The sequence below is a fragment of the Callithrix jacchus genome, chromosome 10, assembly GCF_049354715.1.
Source record: "Callithrix jacchus isolate 240 chromosome 10, calJac240_pri, whole genome shotgun sequence".
In the NCBI taxonomy this organism is placed as follows: domain Eukaryota; kingdom Metazoa; phylum Chordata; class Mammalia; order Primates; family Cebidae; genus Callithrix; species Callithrix jacchus.
This window is the reverse complement of record NC_133511.1, coordinates 121,734,562-121,754,724: the sequence shown is the minus strand read 5'-3', so window position 1 is coordinate 121,754,724 and position 20,163 is coordinate 121,734,562. Positions and strand designations below refer to the sequence as shown.

The window sequence follows — 20,163 nt, the reverse complement described above, 5'->3', positions numbered from 1 at the left end:
CTGTGTTTCAAAGAGTGACATGTTTGGTGGAGTCACTTCTCAATGCAGTGCTCCTCTTCTTGTCAAATCATCCCTTTACCCAATCAGAGGGCTGTCCCGAGTTGTCATTACTGAGCGTACCTGAGTGTGTCGTATGCATTTGTGACAGTTTCAGGTGTTACACACATTTGATTGGGGGGGGTATATGGATTAGTTGCCTTTGGTGCTTCCTGCTCACTTTGCTCTCCCTAGGACCAGCGCTGTCACCTGAAACTGACTTCAGCAAGGTGCTCCAAGTTCAGAGTCCCTATCCATGCATCATATGACCAAAAAATACATGGTGGATCCATACTGGAAACAGAAGGGGAATAAAAGACATGGTCCCTGCCCTTCTAGGACTTCAGCTCTTGAGGAGACAGGATGAGTCTGTTAAAAATGAATAGAGCAAGGCCATGCCAGTGCCAAGTGAACAGCAGAAACCTTAAACACCCTCGGATTTGAGTGATACCCAAGATGAGGGAGAGGTCTGCGGCTGGAGGAGGTGGGAAAGCCACACAGAGGAGACACCCGACCTTAGCAGTGCTGAGTGTAGACAGTGACCCTCAGCTCTTCTTCCTGAGGTTCTCGGAGTCGAGAGTCCAAGCTGGTAACTGATGGAAACCAATTCCCCCAATTGTTCTACCAGAAGGCTCAGAGCAGAGGCAGGACATGTTGACCTTAAAGCAGGTCCTGAGGCCCACAGAGGTGTCGGCTTAAAGACTTAGATTGAGCACTCTTTTTATAAAGGGCTTCTGGGGGAATTTGTTGACTCCAGTCCACACCCATAAATGTGAGGTGTAGGAGCTGCAGACAAGCAGCCCTCTTTTGGTCATCATGGCAACTTGGGGAAGGTCAGCTTCAGAGTCATGCTTTGGCTCAACTGCCCTTGCTTAAGGCCTAGACTGTGGCCAAGTTCATCCTCACCAGGCCCTTCACGGGCCTGTTCTTCATGGCCTCAAAGAGTAATTTATTGGATCCTATGTCCCTAGAGCACTGTTTCCTAATCACTCAATCATGTTGTGGTCCCAAGGAGACATTTGGCAACATCTGGAGATGTTTTGGGTTGTTATAACTTGGGGCTACCACTGTCATCCCGTGGGTAGAGGCCAGGACGATGCTAAACACCCTACAGTTCACAGGACAGCCCTCATAATAAAGAATTATCTGACCCCAAATGTCAGTAATGCCAATATAGGGAAGCCCTACTCAACCACGTTTTCTTTCTTTCCTTTTTTTTTTTTTTTAAGATGGAGTCTCAATTTTTTGTCCAGGCTGGAGTACAATGTCACCATCTTGGCTCACTCCAACCTCGGTCTCCCAGGTTCAAGTGATTTTTCTGCCTCAGCCACCTGAGTAGCTGGGATTAGGCGCCTGCCACCATGCCCAGCTAATTTTTATATTTTTAGTAGAGATGTGGTTTCACCATGTTGGCCAGGCTGGTCTTGAACTCCTGACCTCAAACGATTCTCCCACTTTGGCCTCCCAAAGTGTTGGGATTACAGGCATGAATCACTGCGTTTGGCCTCAACCAAGTTTCTGTGGTGTCTGGATGATATCCTGGGATTGGGACAACACTTATGGGATAAGAAGGTGTGATGATGGGTGGAGTGGTTTGAATCAATATTCTGTCTCCCCCAGGTTTTGAGCCAGGAGCAAGGACAGGGAGAAATGACATCTGTCTTCAGCCTTACAGGATAGAGTGCCAGGATCTGAGAACAATGTGGCTTCTAGGTTATTTTTCTCATTTGATTAGAGTGGCCAGGGAGATGGCCTTCTGGGGAGGACCTGCTCGAGAACCAGCACTGAGGGGTCTCCATTCCCTTTGCTTCTGCAGCCATGGGGGAGTGGGTCAAAGGCCAGCTCCAAAGACCAGGAGGAGGCAGAATTTCCCCTTCTTTTTCCCTGGACTTGGTAATTATCCCTGAAATAATCTAGAGGCTCTCAGAACATAGCAGTTAGGACCAGGGGCAACTGACGAGACAGTGTTTTGCTCTCTCTTCTCTTGCCTTTTCAAATCCAGCCCTTGAGGTCACTGTGACCGGAGGTGTCTCTTGGAGGATCTTGGCAGGAATTATTACCTCTGAGGATTCCCCGAGGTCTATTTTAAGTCCTGGGCCCACTCTCCTCCCATACCCGGTATGCTTCCCAACTGCCTCCCACCACTGTGCAAGCAGTGTGCAAACCCATTTCCTCATTAGCCAGCACCAAATTTGGAAGACAAGCTGGCTATCAAAATATCACATGGTGCTTCCTCCTGCCCAGCTTGGATAACTCCTCTCCTTGGTGCAGAGGCTTTCAGGAGCTCCTCCAGGTCCCAAAAATGGAGTCCCCAAGGATGCAGTCCCCAAGGATGGAGTCCCTCAAAGATGTGGCCCTCAAGGATAGAGTCCCTGAAAGATGTGGCCCCCAAGGATGGAGTCCCCAAGGATTCAGTCCCCAAGGATGGAGTCTGCCAAGGACGGAGTCCCCTAAAGATGCATTCGCCTAAGGCTGGAGTCCGAAGGATAGAGTCTGCCAAGGATGGAGTTGCCAAGGATGGAGTCCCCAAGAATGAAGTCCCCTGAGAATGGAGTCCCCAAGGATGGAGTCCCCAGTAATGGAGTCCCCCAAGGACAGAGTCCCCTAAAGATGCAGTCCCCAAGAATGGACTCTGCCAAGGATAGAATACCCAAAGATGGAATCCCCAATAATGGAGTTCCCAGGGTTGGAGTCCACCAAGGATGCAGCCCTCAAGGATGGAGTCCACAGGCATCCAGTCATCAAAGATGGAGTCCACCAAGGATACCATCCTCAAGGATGGTCTCCAAGAGTGTAGCTCCCACAAGGATGGAGTCCCCAAGCATGTAGTCTGCAAGGATGGGGTCACTAAGAGTGGAGGCCCCTAGGATTCTAGGGATGCATTCCCTAGGAATGCACTCCCCTAAGGATGGAGTCCCCAAGGGTGGAGTCCATCAGGCAATTAGGTTCCTTTCCTCTCCTTCCTGCCCAGGCCTCTCTCCCTCTCTGGTATGGCATACACACTGTTTCAGGGCCCAGCTGTGCTGTTCTCCATACCCATCCATGCCAACTTTCCTAGCTTTTTCCTTCGTTTTCACAGTTCTCCTACGGACACCACTCATTTGCCCTCCTTTCTGCTTGGTGAAATCCTAGATCTGGGGTTTGAGTCAGAAAGACCACATTCAAATCCCAGCTCTGCCAATAGTTTGTGTGCCTTTAGGCAAGTTATACAACTTCTGTGAGCTTCAGCTCCTTATCAGCAAAGTGAGAATGAGCCTTTTGATGACTAACTGGGGTATTGCCTTAAAACACTCAACACAGTGCCTGGCACGAATTAGTTATGTTTTTTTCCATCCTTCAGGCCCAGCTTAAATGCCACCGTCTTCATAAAGCCTTCCTTGATCCATTCCTCCAGCCAGCCTCCCTTCTTGGCTATGTTCTTTGAGTCCTTGGAAACGTGTGTATTTGAGCCTTGTCATCACATTCTGCCTGTGTTGTCAATATTTGTATTCATTCCTTATTTGCACTTCTAGGTGGTAAGCAAATTGGTGGCTTAATACCAGCAAATATTGAGTGTTTGTAGTTGTTTTTCTAGTAGTTTTTTTCTGATCTATTTAATCTTTCTTGAAGGCAATTGGTAAGGTTTTGGACATGAGGACCCATGTCCAAAAGTGGCAGATCTAACTACTTCATATGAGCACTGAACTACTTCTTGTCCTCTTGGGAAAAACCCTCCAATTCACTTTTTTACTTTTATTTTTTTTTTTGAGACACAGTCTCACTTTGTCTCTCAGGCTGGAGTGCAGTGGCATGATCTTGGCTCACTGCAACCTCTGCCTCCAAGGTTTAAGTGATTCTCCTGCCTCAGCCTCCTGAGTAGCTGGGATTACAGGCTTCTGCCACCACGCCCAGCTAATTTTTGTATTCTGAGTAGAGACAGGGTTTCACCATGTTGGCCAGGCTGGTCTCGAACTGCTGACCTCAAGTGATCCACTCACCTCAGCCTCCCAAAGTGCTGGGATTACAGGCCTGAACCACCATACCTGACCCTAATTCACTTTACAAGACCAGAAGAACACCTCTCCTGGTCCCTCCTCTAAATTTCCTCAGGACTCTATCTTTCTGTCATAGCACTTCTCAGATTGCACTGTAACGTCTTTCCCCACTAGTCCCTGGCCTCAAGGATCTCATTGCTCTTTACTATCTTACCTAATTTTTATGACGACTCTGTGAGGTGGAGATATTATTTCCATTTACTGATGAGAAAAACAAGATGCAGAAGGTTAAAGAACTTGCTCAAGGTTATCCAGTTAGGAAGTGGTGGAATTGGAAGTCTGACTTCAAAGCCACTCTGTTCCTCTGCCTCCAAGTGAGGGCCTGGTTATTGTCATTGGTGCAAAATGCAAAGGAGGCTGGAGTTTGTCTTGTGCCTCTGTCATTCTTGGCAGTTCTCAAATGTTGAAGCCATTTCAGTGTTCTGCTTGTATCTCTGAAAAATGGGTCCCTCTTACAGTAAGTGGAGTGGGTTCCTTCTCTTTGTCTTGAGCTTCTCATGCTCAAGCTCCACAGTTTGTCTTCACTCCTGATTTTTGTGATTTGTGTAAATATTCCCTCTTGGCTTTCTTGAGGGGGCTGGAGCTACACTCAGATTTCAAGTAGAGATGGGGTATAGTTTTGTCCCAAGGCTCTCCTTTCTGCCTCGTGAAATTCTAGAGCTGGTGTTTGAGTCAGAAAGACTTGGTAAAAATGACCACTTGATATGATGCCTGACTACTCCCCTCTGTGACTTTGATGCCCTTCTCATTCATCATGTGTTGTCATTCTTGTGCTCCCAGGCTGCAGGACCTCTCTAGCTGTTTCTATGAATGGGATAAAGCCTTCATTGCTCATCTGTTAGTCTGAAGCCTCAGCTCTCCAGATCCTGGCCATTGTGAAGACCTGGGCTACTTTGTACGCCTTCCCTGTGATGTGTCCCAGGCCACCAGGAATGGGTTCCAGTGGAAGCTCCATTCTAGTATTTCACAACAATTGCCCTCATAAGCATGGTCTTCACTGGACTGGGTCTGGATCCTTAATCCCCAAGTCTAGAGGGGTCCCTTCTCATCTACTCTAACCCTGCTATTTTTCAGAGGAAGCTTGGATCTCTTGACAAATTAGTGGAAAGCCCAAGGCTTTGAACTCACATCTCTTTTTTTCTCACTCCTGATTCTTAATTTGCTGTTCTACTTGTTAAAAATGGAATCTTCTTCATAAAGTTGAAAACTTAAATCTTATTTTATTCTCCACAGCCAGTTCTAACTGAAAGAGTAGTAGCTGGATTTTTACCTCCAACGCCTTTTTCTTCCTGCCTTGTTTGACTAGTGCAGTGATACTCGACAGCACTTACCTTTTTGGGCCTGATTGTTTAGCTGCCCTGAAGCTAATTGTTCCTTGTTCTGACTAGTTGGCCTCTTCATTTCATGACAGTCCTACCAGCCTCCAGTACTAATCCTCTTATCAGACGCTATCCCCTGGCTCCCATCACTGCACCTGCAATTAGACTCTTCTCTTGCTATGTAAACCGCTTCTGCATCACTAATAATTAATATTGGTTATTCAGCACTTCTTCTGGCTGCTAAATATTGAATTCTGTTATTTTTAATTATATGAAACCCTTATTCATTATCTTACTGAATTAGTCCTGTGCCCACTGGTTATAACAACTCTCTAACTAATGGATCTGTCCCTAGAATACCTCTCCTCACAATCACACTCTCGGGGGTGCAGTTTAGTATTTAACAGGCATCAAGCAATAATGTCCCTCCATCTCTAATACTCTTAAGTAAAGCTGTCTCAGTGCCTCTGACATCTCCTCCCCAAAGACAGGGGTAATTTAGAAGGTGGTTGTTGCTGCTGTCTTTGGCAGTGAGAAGAAAAAATGAATTTAGAACTACATGACAGTGGGGACACTAGAGATTGGGGTAGAAAGAGTGGGCTTAAGCCTAGAGAAAAATTGGGGATTTTAGAGGTAGGTGGGCATCCATGTTCCTTTTTTTGGGTGTAGGGGGAGTGAATTTCTGGCACTGGCTATGGGGAGCAGAGACTCAGGGGTTTCTGGGTGTACATGAGAGGAGGCTGTGCTGCTGGGATGGCCTTACCAATTCTAGAGATTTGTAGGGGTGGTGGTGGTGAGCCCTTGATTTTGAGAGGGACAGCAGCCCAGAGAATAAGAGAATGGGGTTGGAGTGACTGAAGAGCCTGGAGAACTTTTGGGGAAAGTTCTAAACGTCAAGGTGGACAGGTAGGAGGAGTCAGCTATGGGTGGGAGATGGGGAGGAGAGGGAGGAAGATTTGGAATAATTCAATATAATGTGTGAGCCCTCTGCCAGCCCGTAGAGGGCAAGGTTTCCTTTCCCCTCTTCTGGTGGCGACTCACTCTCTCTTCCTTTCTCAAGGATGAGAAGCAAAAAAAAAAAGAGAGAGAGAGAGAGAGGAGCTGCCCCTTTCCTCAGTGACTCCCTGGATCATTTGCATATTCTCCATCCCCAGGAAAAGCAGGCATCTGTGGCCCCTCCTATGCTCCTTGGGAACCTCTTCCTTTTGCCTCGAAATGAAATTGCCTCTCATTCTTGCCAGTCCTTTGATTCTCCAGGGGTTATGCCCACTCTTTTCCTAGCCTGGTAGCCAGCTGGCCCATCACCAACTGGTTAATCCATTAACCCGGCATGGCCACTGATCAGCCAGTTGGCCACCACTGACTCGCTCTTCAGCCAGTTCTCTGGAAAGCCATCTGGTTGATCAGTTAGCCAACAAACCCTTAAGTCCATGGCTCCAACCAATAGCCCATTCCTACTCACGGCCCTTGTTCCCTCCCTTCCTTCCCCTCAACTCTCTAACATTTCAGCTGATAGGACTTACTAATACTGCATAATTGGGTCTGCTTCTTAATCCCCTGCCTTCCCTCTCTCACCGTCTGTTGGAAAACCCCGTTGCCAACTCTGTGTGTGTTACTAACACGCTTATAACCCAGGGGACCAAGTGATGGGCAGGGACAGGTGGGGCAAGGTATGAGTGAAAAACCGAACTAACCTTTCTGTCTCATCTGCGGAATGTCGGCCATCTTTAAGTCTTTGCTTTCTTGGTCCAGTTGTTTTGTTGTTTTCTTCTCTACTAACCAAGGTCTCTAACTGTTCCCCTTCTCTGCAGACGGCTCTTCTTCCGGGAGGGGATGGCGGGGGAGGAGGAATCCAGAGGAGGGGTGGGGGAGGTATGGGAAGAAGAAGGGACTTAATTTTTGTGTGTGTTTTATTTCTCCCTCCATTATAATTTAATTTTATTTAAACAAATACTTTCGCTGAACCTAAGGCGGGAGGGTTGGAACAAACAACCAAATATATATGGATATATATTTTTCCTCCTTCCTTGAGTTTCACAGTTGGTCATTTTATTTTTCTTTTCTTTTCGTTCTGTTCTTTTGTTGTTGTGTTTGTTGTTTTTTTTTTGACACCCCCCTCCTCCCCCTCCCCCCATCTCCGGTGAAGCACGCAGGGATTGGACACGCTATGGTAAACAAACTGCATTATCTGGTAGATATCACTCTAATTGTCTTACCGTTTGGTTTGCCGTGGGTTTTTTTAACTGTTCGATTCTCCCTCTTTTGTTTCCTCTCCCTGTTTGGTTTTTGGTTGTTTTGCTCTTCCAATTGTTTTTTGCGTCCTGGACAATCTTTAGATTTTGCTTCTCTTTTAGTTTCCCTCTTTCCCTTTTCTTTCTTTTTTGGTCCAAACTGAAATCCAAAAGACAAATGGAAATCGAGGAATTTGGCTTGTCCCTGCTGTAATCCCTAACTCCTGAATTCAGATTCCTGGCCAGAGAGACCTGGGGGCAGGCCCCATGTTCATCGGCTCTGGTTAGACCAGCCCCGATGCCAGGCTGCTTATTTCTATTGCTTTATTTTGTTCTTTTCCCTCCCCTCCCTTGTTTTTTCCTTTGATTTAGTTTCTTGGTCTCCTGAAAATCCATGGAAAACACCATCCCATGACATGCTATGCTCTGCTCACTGTTGCTCCCTGGGCAGGGCCCCTCAAGTTGGGGGAGGGGGCTGGGGGTGAGACCTCCAGTGGCAGCCAGCCAGGTGGGTTCCCAGGGGTTGGGGGCATGGCCCTGGGAGATGCAGAGCTGCCTGGGATCAGTCCAGACCTCATGCAAATCACCAGTTCATAGCAGTTTGGGGGCTTCCCAGTGCTGGCTGCTTCGGGAAAGGTGCCATCCCCTCCCACACTTCTCAGCCTTGAGGGTTCCTGGTTCCATGTCCCCCACATTTTGCATGGCATGAATGGTCTTTTCCCTCCACCAGGGATAGTGTCCAGCTCCCCCCAACTGCTCCACTGCTCTGACTAACACTGTGTTTCACACTGTCTTCCTTCCCTTCACCCCCTGTCCTCTCTGCCCGCTGCCTGCCCCGCATGGCCTCTGACAGGGGCTGGTTTCCTTCCTTGTTAAGGGGAGTGAGAGGAAGAGGCCTGGAGGGGTGAGAAGGGGCAGCACTGGTTGTCCTTGTCACCGATCTCCTCTGTTTGGGTTGGGCTCAGTCCCGGTGAGTGTTGGTGTGGGTGTCTGTGTAAATGCAGCTGGTGTGTGTTGGTGTGTGGGTGTGACTGTGTGTAAATGTTGGCGTGACATTTTGGGGTGTTAGTGGGAAGCTGTACTGTGTGTGTGCGAGGCCCTGCTGGTGCCTCTCCATGTGTGAGCTGGTGTGAGCTGGGGGCTGCCTGACTGTGGGTTTTGAGCCTGGCAAGGACTCTGTGTGGAGGTGGACTGTGGGGACTGGCCCTTCAGTCTCAGTGCCATGGCAGGTAGGAACAGGGAAGGAGCTGGGGCTGGCTCTTTGCTCCTTGCATCGCCTCAGAGTGTGTGCCTGCAGGCCCTGCTGCGTGCTATCCCCTGGGATTCCCTTGTGCCTGCCCAGTCCTGGCTCTGCAGCAGCAGCCGGTTAGTCATCGCCTATTAATAATGCAGAGTGATTGAGCACCAAGCTGGGGACCCTGCAGATGGACGTGTCTGCTCTCGTGGGGCTGCTGCTTGGGGCAGCTGCCTGGCCTGCCCAGCCTCCTAGGTTTACAAGGCTGGCTGGTGAGGAGGGAAGCATAACAGTTGGGGCTCCCAATTTGAGTGGCTCCCCCACTTCTCTAGGAGGCTCTGCCACTCAGGCCACATCTGGCTTTTCCTGACACTTCTGCAGGTCCATGTTTTCTTGCACCCACACAGACTACATAGACTAGTGCCCATGTCCAAAGCCATTCCAGCCCTTCCTAATTTAAGACCTCAGGTAACCACTCCCAGTGGTCCTGGTGTTCCAAAGGGTCATACAGTGCCAGGCTTCTTGTTTCTTCAGCTTTTGCTTCTAGGAGTTAGCAGCCACCTGTCCAGCTCAGGCCAGGCCATTCAATCTAGCCTCAAATTGGTTAAAATTTGACAATGTGGGCTGAGGCTATTAAAGCTCAGTTTCCTTATCTACCAAATGGGCTAATTGGGGTAATATACTTGCATTGCCTATTACATGCATCAGAGTGAAGATCAAGTAGAGTAAGAGAAGTGAAAACATTTGTACTCTGTAAAGGAAATTGTAATATCGTGTAATATGTAAGCTTTATAAAATGTTAACTGATTATCTTAGTGTTTCCAGGGCAAGGATGTTTTGTAAAGAAATAATTCTCTTCCGTAGCAAACTCTGGAGAATATAGCATCTCTGGCTCACTGGAGATCCTATTACCATCTCTTCTTAAGAATCTGTCCCTGGACACGATGGCTCACACCTGTAATCCCAGCACTTTGGGAGGCTGAGGCGGGTGGATCACAAGGTCAGGATTTGAAGGCCAGCCTGGCCAAGATGCTGAAACCCTGTCTCTATTAAAAATACAAAAATTAGCTGGGCATCGTGGTGGGTGCCTGCAATCCCAGCTACTCTGGAGGCTGAAGCAGGGAATTGCTTGAACCTGGGTGGCAGAGGTTGCAGTTAGCTGAGATCGCGCCACTGCACTTCAGCCTGGGCAACAGAGCAAGACTCTGTCTCAAACAAACAACAACAAAAAGAATCTGTTCCAAAATAATTGTATGAAAGCTCAGAATGCTTCAGGAATTGGGCTGGAGAAGAGGAGGAAAGATGAATGACTTAAGTTGGTTAAGAAGCAAACAACCAGCCGGGCACAGTTGTCTATAATCCCAGCACTTTGGGAGGCTATGGTGGGCAGTTTACAGGGTCAAGAGATTGAGACCATCCTGGCCAACATGGTGAAACTCTGCCTCTACTAAAAGTACAAAAAATTAGCTGGGCATGGTGGTGCATGTCTGTAATCCTAGCTACTTGGGGCTGAGGCAGGAGAGTCACTTGAACCTGGGAGGCAGAGGTTGCAGTGAGCTGAGATCATGTCACTGCACTCCAGCCTGGTCAACAGAGTGAGACTCCATCTCAAAAAAAAAAAGAAGCAAATCATCAGTTTGGGACTACAGGTGCATGCCACCACACCCGGCTAATTTTTTGTATTTTTGGTAGAGACAGGGTTTCACTATGTTGCCCAGGCTGGTCTCCAACTCCTGAGCTCAGGCAGTATGCCTACTATCTTGGCTTCCCAAAGTGTTAGGACTTCAGTTATGAGCACCTGTAGTCCTAGCTACTCAAGGCTGAGGTAGAATTGCTTGAGCCCAGGAGTTCAAGACTAGCCTGAGTGACATAGCAAGACCCCCCTCATTTTATTTGGAGACAGAGTCTTACTCTGTTGCCTAGGCTGGAGTGAAGTGGCGTGATCTCAGCTCATTGCAACCTCCGCTTCCCAGGTTCAAGCGATTCTCCTGCCTCAGACTCCTGAAGCAGTTTTGGACTACAGGTGCATGCCACCACACCCGGCTAATTTTTTGTATTTTTGGTAGAGACAGGGTTTCACTATGTTGCCCAGGCTGGTCTCCAACTCCTGAGCTCAGGCAGTATGCCTACTACCTTGGCTTCCCAAAGTGTTAGGACTTCAGTTATGAGCCATTGTGCCCTGGCAAGACCCTGTCTCTAAAACACACACACACACACACACACACACACACACACACACACACCAAAAAACAAGAAAACAAAAAGAAACAATACTGTCTCACTTCAGCCCTGGAAAGGAAAGTATCTGCTAAATTCTGAGTCTCTAAAGTCTGCACTTTCCTGCATGAGCAGTACTGACTGATGACCAGATCTGGTTGCCTTTTGGTGTCTTCATAGTCCTTCATAAACCTGTACTAGGAATCAGCTTTCAGGCCAAGACCAAAGTCAGCGGGCTTGTAACAGGGTTCAGTGTGTTCTGATTCCCAAGACAGGTTTTGTTTAGTTTTCGATTTATTTTTACTAACTCACTTGTATGGACTCTTTTCATGTTGTTTAGCACTTCTTCTTCGGAGAGAGGGTAGATATATAGCAAAAAGGCCAGCCTTGAGAAGGTTGAGAAGTTGGATTAGGTGTGATCAGGCTGATGGAGTTTGCTTGTAAAAATAATGATAGTTCTTTATACACACACTGGGAGTCTTTGAATAGCTGTCCCCGTTCAAATATCATTTAAACTTGATGAATGCCTGGACTGCAGGTAGCAGGGAGAGATTGTTCCCAGTTAACAGATGGGGGAAACTAAAGCCCAGAGAACGCACCTTGCCTGGGATCACATAGCCAGATGTGGAGGAATTTCACTTCAGTTTTCTCATTTGGTGCTCAAAGTAAGCCTGGAAGAAATGGGAGTGACAGAAGTTGTTAGATTCCTCTTACAGATGAGAGTCAGAGAGGTAAAATGGGATTGTTCTGGAAAAGGGCAAAGGCTGAACAAGAGCCCAGGATTTCTTTTTTTTTCTCTTCTTTTTTCTTTTTTTTTTTTTGAGACACAGTCTCACTCTGTCGCCCAGGCTGTAGTGCAGTGGCATAATCTCAGCTCATTGCAACTTCCACCTCCCTGGTTCAAGCAATTCCCCTGCCTCAGCCTCCTGAGTAGCTGGGATTACAGACACATGCCACCATGCCTGGCTACTTTTTTGTGTTTTTAGTAGAGATGGGGTTTCACCATGTTGGCCAGACTGGTCTTGAACTACTGACCTCAGACAGTTTGCCTGCCTTGGCCTCCCAAACGACTGGGATTATAGGCGTGAGCCACCGTGCCTGGCCAAGAGCCCAGGATTTCTGACCTGATATCTTTCCTCTCTATGCCCAAACTATCAAATCCAGACCTCAGGATCCACAGCAGGGCTTGCCTGCCAGTTCAGTCCGTCTTCGTGGTGTATCTTTCCAACCTGAGTCTGGTTAGCTTCTGCCCTCACACTGAACATGTAGCTAACCCAAACCTTTAGCAGGACTTGCAGTACCTCCTCACTCAGCCTGGAGACCCTTTCTTTCCCTTTCTCTTTGTCCCTTATTTCCACCCACTCAATCCTAAGGGGATGTCTGGACCTTTCTCCTAGACTAGTTGCTCTTAACCACCTTTGGCTCATGGATCCCTTCGAAAATTTGATAACAGCAATAGACTCTCACAGGAAAAGAAAAGCCTGCGGAGGCAGTTTTGCACACAATATCAAGGGGCTTAGAATCTCGCTAGCTCAGCTAGCTTGCTCACAAGTTGAACATACCCACCCTCAGTCTTGTTCTTCCCAGAATAAGTCCCCCTCCCAAGGAGGTCAGTGACCCTGTGATCATCACAGGCTACTGGGAAGGGCTTCAGAAGATGGCAGAAGGATACTTCCCCTCTTCCTCAGCCTTTCTTCCTAAGGCATGGTGGACATGGAGTGCCCACCAGTGTGGAGTTATCTATGGCCAGGACCTAGTTTCTATCCTGCACAGCCTGCCACAGGGGAAGTGTGTGGAGCAGAAAGAGAAGGTGGTCAGCAGTGAGGGCTAAGAGCCTACCCAAGTCACAGGCTGCCCCTTGTGGCCACCTCCAGCCAGCCTCTCTGCTCCTGGGGAGCACAGTGGGGGCTGGGCAGTGGGCTTCTGCTGCCTCTGCATTCTCTCCCCTCTCCTCTGGCTGGACACAAGTCTTCCAGGACAGAAGCTCTGGCTCATTCCCCTTGGCCAGCTCAGTACCCACTTGGCCTGCTTGTCTGTGTTGAGTGGGTCAGCATGGGTTGGGTGCAGATACTCTACGGTGTCTCAGTGATGCTGTTTGGAAGGAGACAGCCGGAATGTCCCACTGCCCTGGGTAGGATGTGATGTGTACTCAGGTGTGTCTCGGGGTTGGTGGTCGGTGGCGAATGGGTGGTGGAATGAGTGCTGGGTCACCTGCTGATGAGGAAGGTAGAGTCAAATGTCCCTTCTCTTTCTTTTTCAGTCCATAAGTGTCTCTGTCCTAGTGGTCACTCCTCTCTCTTCCCTCTATCACTGGAAGGAAGCTCACCCTACCTGCATCCCACAGCTCTGTCGCCTCCATCTCTGCTCCTCCCAGTGCCTCTGCCCTGCATGCCTTCTTACCTGGCTGCCTTTCTCTGGCCTGTTCTGCTGGGCCTGGCCCCATCCTGCTCCTCTAACCTGCATGTGTCCAGCTGCAGTGGCCGTTCTGTGTTGCACGGCCCCCTCCCTTCCCTCCTCCCCCGCTGGCCCCACCCCTTCCAGAAGATGCGTTGGGGAGGGTTGGGGGGCAGGGGCATCATGAACCCCCGGGGTGGAGGGGGACCGGGGGAATTATTCCCCTGTTTCCTGCTTTTACTAACGAACCTGCCATTTTTGTGTCTGGACTTTGATTTGTCTGAGGGAACAGTCGGGTTTTACTAATCTAAGTCATCTCCTTCCTTGCCTTCCCCAGAGACCTTCCTCCATTCCCTCTACCCTTCGCTTCCTTTCCCCAGAACCTGTCCCCACTTTCTCCTTCTACTCCCCACCTCCACCTTCCTCAGGGCACTTTATGTTGTCCTTCCTCCTACTGCCCCAGCCCTAGCCTCATCCCTGGGCCATAAGAGGGTGATTAAGGCAGCCCTTTTCCCAGTAGGAAAATGCCCAGGGGGGCAAGGTGAGATTGTGCCCAGCTGAGAGGGAAACTGAGGAGGATATTTCCTCTTCTCTACCCCACACTGTCAGCCCTTCTAAGTCTGAGAGGGCAAAGGGAGGCTGACCTTGGCAAATGGAGTGGGATAGAGAGAGCCCATAAGGTAAGGGAGATGGCCAGTGGCTGGTGCCCTGGCTTCTGAGGCCAGGGAGGGAAGACACAGCTGGGGGGCTAGGTGGGTTGGAGGCCAAAAGAGGAGATTCTCTTCGTGGGGAGCTTTGGGACCAGAAGAGCCCTTTCCCTGCACTGAAGCAGGAGGGCACTTGAGTTTCTGTCACTAAAGTCACAGACTCCCCAGAGTTAGGTTTATAGATGGAGATGCAGGTAGTGTGGCCCAGGGTCTTTAATGACTGTGCTGTATCCCCTGGATTATGTTCAGATTAGTGGGGTTACAGGGACATTTCAGGCTGGTATCTGCCCCTCAGAAGCTGACCAGTTGGGGTGACCAGATTTAGGCACAGGAAGTAATTAGCAGCCCAATTCCTGGTTTCCCAGTGCAGCATCAGGCAGAGTGGAGGTGGAGGGCTGGATGGAACTGAATTTGCCCCAGGGAGGCCCATTCACCCTGTGACCCACTCCCTATCTTATCCCTGCCCTTTCATTCCAGTCCCTTCTTCCCTTCCTCCAGCCCCTCTCTGCCAGGTCTAATCTCGTTTGCATGTTTTTGTGACTAATACTTTGACTCTTCCCTTTTCTACCCAGACCCCTACTTCTCAGCCTTAGGGTGGGGTGGAGGGAAGAAGAAATAAACAGTAATGACCAGTTCTCCCCTCAAATAAGACTCATAAGGTTTCAGACTGCCCCTTTCCACAAAGACACCCCCTTACCTTCTGCTCTTGAACCTAGTTACCCCAGCACAAGGTTTGATGGTTCCCAGGAGGTGGAGAGTGGGGCTCAGCTCTACCCCATTCACTGAGAGGCTCCAGCCAGGCACAAGGGGGACTCAGGGTCCTAGGAGAGCAGGAAGCTCCCTTTCCCTAGTTCTGCTCATGTCCCTTTAGAGTTCCTCCCCCTCACTCACTGAGACCAGGGACCCCTGGAGACCAGTCACTGGAAGATGGCTGGTGGCATGTGCACATGGAGTGGTGTGGGTGGAGACAGCATAGAATGTGACTGGAAGGCCCCAATCTCTAGACTGCTCCTGAAAGAGGGTGCTGAGGCATTCTTGGGGAATGGGAAATGGGGTGAGCTGTGGCCTGTGGAAGCACAGTGTTGGGCTAACCCTGAGCCAGCTTCCCGCCTACCCTGCAGAGTTCTGCCCTCTTTCCCAGCTGACCCTCCCAAACCACTGTCTTCCTAGAGTAGGGGCTCATAGTCTCATAACCCTTGGCCCTTCTTGTACAATCTTTCTGGGTGTTTTGAACCCTCGTGGGCTGCTTGTAGAGTGAGATTTTTTGAAGATTAGGTGGGCATTTGCCTGGGGGCACTGGGAGAGTCGGAGAGTTTTCCTGTCCTTGTCACGCCCACCTCACCTAAGATCACTTCGGCTTCTTCAGGCCACGGCTGAGCTCCCCTGCCTCCTGGAACACCAAGTACTCCCCCATTCCTGCTCATCCTGCTTTCTTACTGAACTTCCAGCCCAGGGGCAAGGTATTCATGAGGTTAGCCCTATCCCCTTCTGTTCCCTAAGCTGGCCCTGACTCCTTGGAGTAACTCTGGTGGTGTCAGTAGGTAAGGCAATTAGATAGGAAGAAGGACGAGTGGGTTGATATAGCTAAAGGGCTCTCCTCTCCTGTGACCTGAATATAAGGAGATTGGAGTGGTGAACAGAGAGACTCAGGAAAGGGCTAGGAGAAGTGCAGACTTGGAGACTGCACAGCAAGGGTAGAAATCAGCCCCAGTAGGCAACCCCAGAAAGTTCCAAGACTTCCCAGGAATATCTGATTTCCTGGTCCTCACACTGCTATCTTCTATCTCCCTACTGGTTCCAGGCTGAATGATTTCCCAGCACCCAGCAGAGAGGGCTGCAGGTGAGTCTAAGCATCAAGATCCAGGGAATACTATTGTCTGGCACACTTTTGAAAGAAGTTCTGGAGTCATATGTGTGTCCAGCGAGTCCCTTCTGGAGAGTAAAAGTGAGGATGCCATTTGCACCTATCCTGTGCCCCAAAATGGGGGCTCTGTCCTGGAGCTCTACCTCATGGGGAGCTCTCCAGGTACCTTTCGGCTCCTGCCTGCTGAGCTGAGGGCCAGAGGGCCGGTCTTAGCCCACCCTGAAACCATCAAATCTTGTGCTGCCTCCTTTTCCTCATTCCCTCTCTTCCCCCACTGTTCCTCCTTCAAGACAAGCAGACATAAAAATGGGGTCCCCCTCCCCCGCTGCCCTCTGGCCCCTCCTTTGCCCAGCCATAGCTCTTCCTAGGGATTTAATGTTGGTCGTCTCCTGTCTTTCTCCCTCCACCCTGGGCTGGGCAGGTGACCATCTCAGTGGACGGGATCCTGACCACCACAGGCTACACGCAGGAGGATTACACCATGCTGGGCTCTGATGACTTCTTCTACATCGGGGGCAGCCCCAACACAGCTGACCTGCCAGGCTCGCCCGTCAGCAACAACTTCATGGGCTGCCTCAAGGATGTGAGTAGGGCTAGGGAGGGTCTGTGGGCTGTTCAGGAGCCCTTTGACTCCTGTCTTCAGTGTGACTTAGTCTGACCTGGCCAGGTGCCTGATCCTCTGTTCCTTCCAAGTCCATGGTGGAAGACATCCCCTCTTTAAAACCTAAGACCCATTGACTCCATCAAGAGGCTTCTCCCCTCTTATTTCCTTGAGCCTTGGAAACATCATCCTCATAGAGGACCCTCAAAGGCAGCTATCGTACAGAGGAAAGAATGCTGGGTGTGACGATTAAAGATCTCTGTTTGAGTCCCAGCTCTTCTACTCACTGGTTCTGGGACTGTGGTCAAGTCACTTGCCTGTCTGTTGCTTAGTTTCCTCCTCTGTAGATGGGTGGTCAGTGCCTACTTCCTAAAGTTGTGAGGGGCACATGAGAGTGTAAGTGAACATACTTCATCAAGTAGAAAATGGCTACCACACGTCAGTGGCCTTGTCGTTATGATGAACTGCAATTTAGTGGGCACTGAGCGCCCACAGGGCAAGCCACCATGCTCATGCTGAGCCAGAGGACAGGACAGAGGATGTGGCAAGGGAGGTGCTTGTTCACAGCCTCTGTGCCTGAAGCTCTAGAACAGAGGCCTAAGCCGAGTGGTCTGGTGGAACTGAGCAGGGCCTACCAGGGGTGGGTGGCTGAGTCCCCTGGTCCTTGCTGCTGGGTGGTAGTGGCCAGGCCCTAAGCTGCTTTTGATTCTTTATCCTTGACCCCACTCCTCCCTGTAGGTGGTCTATAAGAACAATGACTTCAAACTGGAACTATCTCGCCTGGCAAAGGAAGGGGACCCCAAGATGAAGCTGCAGGGGGACTTGTCATTCCGCTGTGAGGATGTGGCTGCCCTGGACCCCGTGACCTTTGAGAGTCCTGAGGCCTTTGTGGCACTGCCCCGCTGGAGTGCTAAACGCACTGGCTCCATCTCCCTAGACTTCCGCACCACTGAGCCCAACGGGCTGCTGCTCTTTAGCCAGGGCCGGCGGGCTGGAGGTGGAGCTGGCAGCCACAGCTCTGCTCAACGGGCCGACTACTTTGCCATGGAGCTGTTGGATGGCCATCTCTATCTTCTGCTGGACATGGGATCTGGGGGCATCAAGCTGCGGGCATCCAGCCGCAAGGTCAATGATGGCGAGTGGTGTCACGTGGACTTCCAGAGGGATGGGCGGAAAGGTCAGGAGCCTCTGGACCCTCCCCCTTCCCTGGGTCACCCCTTTCCATCTGCCCTGACACCCTCTCCATCTCTCTTCAGCTGGTCTCTTCTACACCATTTCTTGTACTCCTCCCTGCTGCTTCTCCTACACTCCTCCTCACGTCTCCCAATTGTCCTTTCTGTCATGGCACATTGGCAGAAAGAGCACAGCATTTGGCGTCAGTCAGACCTCAGCTCCCCTACTTGCTTCATGTGAGACTCCGTTTCCTTATCTGCCACAGGAATAATCCTACAAGGGCCCTCGAGAGGAGAAAATAAGAGCACATCTGTAGAAGCATTAGTACAGTGCCCAACACAGAGCAGATACCCCATTCTCCTTTAAGAATATATCTTCCAGGCCGGGCGCGGTGGCTCACACCTGTAATCCCAGCACTTTGGGAGGCCGAGGCGGGTGGATCACGAGGTCAAGAGATGGAGACCATCCTGGTCAACATGGTGAAACCCCGTCTCTACTAAAAATACAAAAAAATTAGCTGGGCATGGTAGCATGTGCCTGTAATCCCAGCTACTCAGGAGGCTGAGGCAGGAGAATTGCCTAAACTCAGGAGGTGGAGGTTGCGGTGAGCTGAGATCGCGCCATTGCACTCCAGCCTGGGTAACAAGAGTGAAACTCCGTCTCAAAAAAAAGATATATATATATATATATATCTTCCCAGCCATGCTTCCCTTCTGTCTAGAGCCATTCAACCTAAAGAAAAAATTAACTCACTAGGCTGGGCGCTGTGGCCCACGCCTGTAATCCCAGCACTTTTGGGAGACCGAGGTGGGTGGATCATTTGAGATCAGGAGTTCAAGACCAGCCTGGCCAACATGGTGAAACCCCGCCTCTACTGAAAATACAAAAATCAGTGGGGGCATGATGGTGCACTCCTGTAGTCCCAGCTACCTGGGAGGCTGAGGCAGGAGAATCGCTTGAACCCGAGAGGCAGAGGTTGCAGTGAGCCGAGATCTAGCAATTGCACTCCAGCCTGGGTGACAGAGCAAGACTCTGTGTCAAAAAAAAAAAAAAGAAAAAAAAGAAAACTCACTCAACAGTTACTGAGCACCCACTGTGTGCCAGATGCTGTCCAAGGTTTTGAAGATAGGGACAGCGGGGGAACTAAAGAGACGATCTTCATTGTCACAGAGCTGCTGGTGTGGGGTGGGAGAGCATGGAGTAAAAAGACAGTAAACAGCCCCGAATTCCTACCTAGCAGTGAGGGCTGTAGAACAATAAAGTGTCAGGGCAGAGTGCTGGGGTCAGGCAGATGCCTGTTCTTGAACCTTCTGTCACTTCTAGCCTCTCTCTCCTTCACCCTTCATTTCAGTCTTTTGCATGCTTTTCTTGTTTTCTGTCTGCTATTTCTCTCTTCTTTATTCTTCTCTGTCTTGTTGAACATGAGAGAATTATCCAAGAAAGGGAAATTGATATAAATGAGAACTGACACATTATCCAATTTAAGCGCTTATCAGCGTCAGCTAAATTTTTGTTCTCCTCTGCCTGTCACTGAGCTGGGCCTGTGAGTCTGGGTGGGATGACCATTCCTCCCCAGAAAGGAGGGGCCACTGTGGCTCCCAGGGAGTGACTGCTTCTCATGGACTTGCTGTTTCTTTCCTGTCCTTCCTCAAAGAAGTGTTGCCGTCCCCCCCGCCACCCCGGGGCTTTACGTTAAATGGTTTCATCCAAGGGCTGTGTCTCAGGGCAGCCCTAGGGATTCTTCACAGAGTCCTTTGCCCCTAGGGGTTTCCACCAGGTGGTCAATAACTCCCTAGGTTGGAAGTCTGCCCAAGCCTTGCAGGGCACTGCAGGGCTTCCAGTCCTCTGTGCTTTCAGGAAATGCTCCTGTTAGCTCACACCGATCTCGGGAGGCAGTGTCTGGACCAGGTCTGGCTGGTCCTTGGATTCTTGTCTTGACCAACTCTGGACATTTCTGACCACCCATTTCACATGTGCACACAAACACAGACTTGGAGCAGCTATTCCAAGAAAACTCTCTTAGATCTTTTCTCTGATTTTTTTTCTATTTTTGTTTTTGCCATTGTGGTAAATGATACATAACAAAATTTACCATCCTTTCCTGCAGATCACATGGGACAGAGAAAAAAATGAACAACAAAACAGCAAAAAAAATTGACCATCATAACCATTTTATTTTTTTTTTGAGACGGAGTTTCGCTCTTGTTGCCCAGGCTGGAGTGCAATGGTGTGATCTTGGCTCACTGAAATCTTCACCTCCTGGGTTCAAGCAATTCTCCTGCTTCAGTCTCCCAAGTAGGTGGGATTATAGGTGTGTGCCACCATGCCTGGCATTTTTTTTTTTTTTAACTAG

The 20,163-nt window shown here is 49.7% G+C and overlaps 1 protein-coding gene across 46 annotated transcripts in view; it reads left to right on the top strand.

Annotated features, from left to right (window-relative positions):
* NRXN2 (neurexin 2) overlaps positions 1-20,163 on the top strand; it is a 115,084-nt gene that overhangs the window by 37,277 nt on the left and 57,644 nt on the right. For 24 of the 46 annotated variants that reach the window (XM_054241030.2, XM_035263156.3, XM_035263137.3 and 21 more), the window contains 3 exons: positions 7,536-7,580; positions 16,458-16,619; positions 17,376-17,814. In XM_054241030.2, coding sequence (XP_054097005.1) covers positions 7,536-7,580; positions 16,458-16,619; positions 17,376-17,814 — 646 coding nt within the window. The remainder of the gene's footprint in view (positions 1-7,535; positions 7,581-16,457; positions 16,620-17,375; positions 17,815-20,163) is intronic. The other 22 variants (XM_078341314.1, XM_035263154.3, XM_035263158.3 and 19 more) reach the window with 2 other exon arrangements.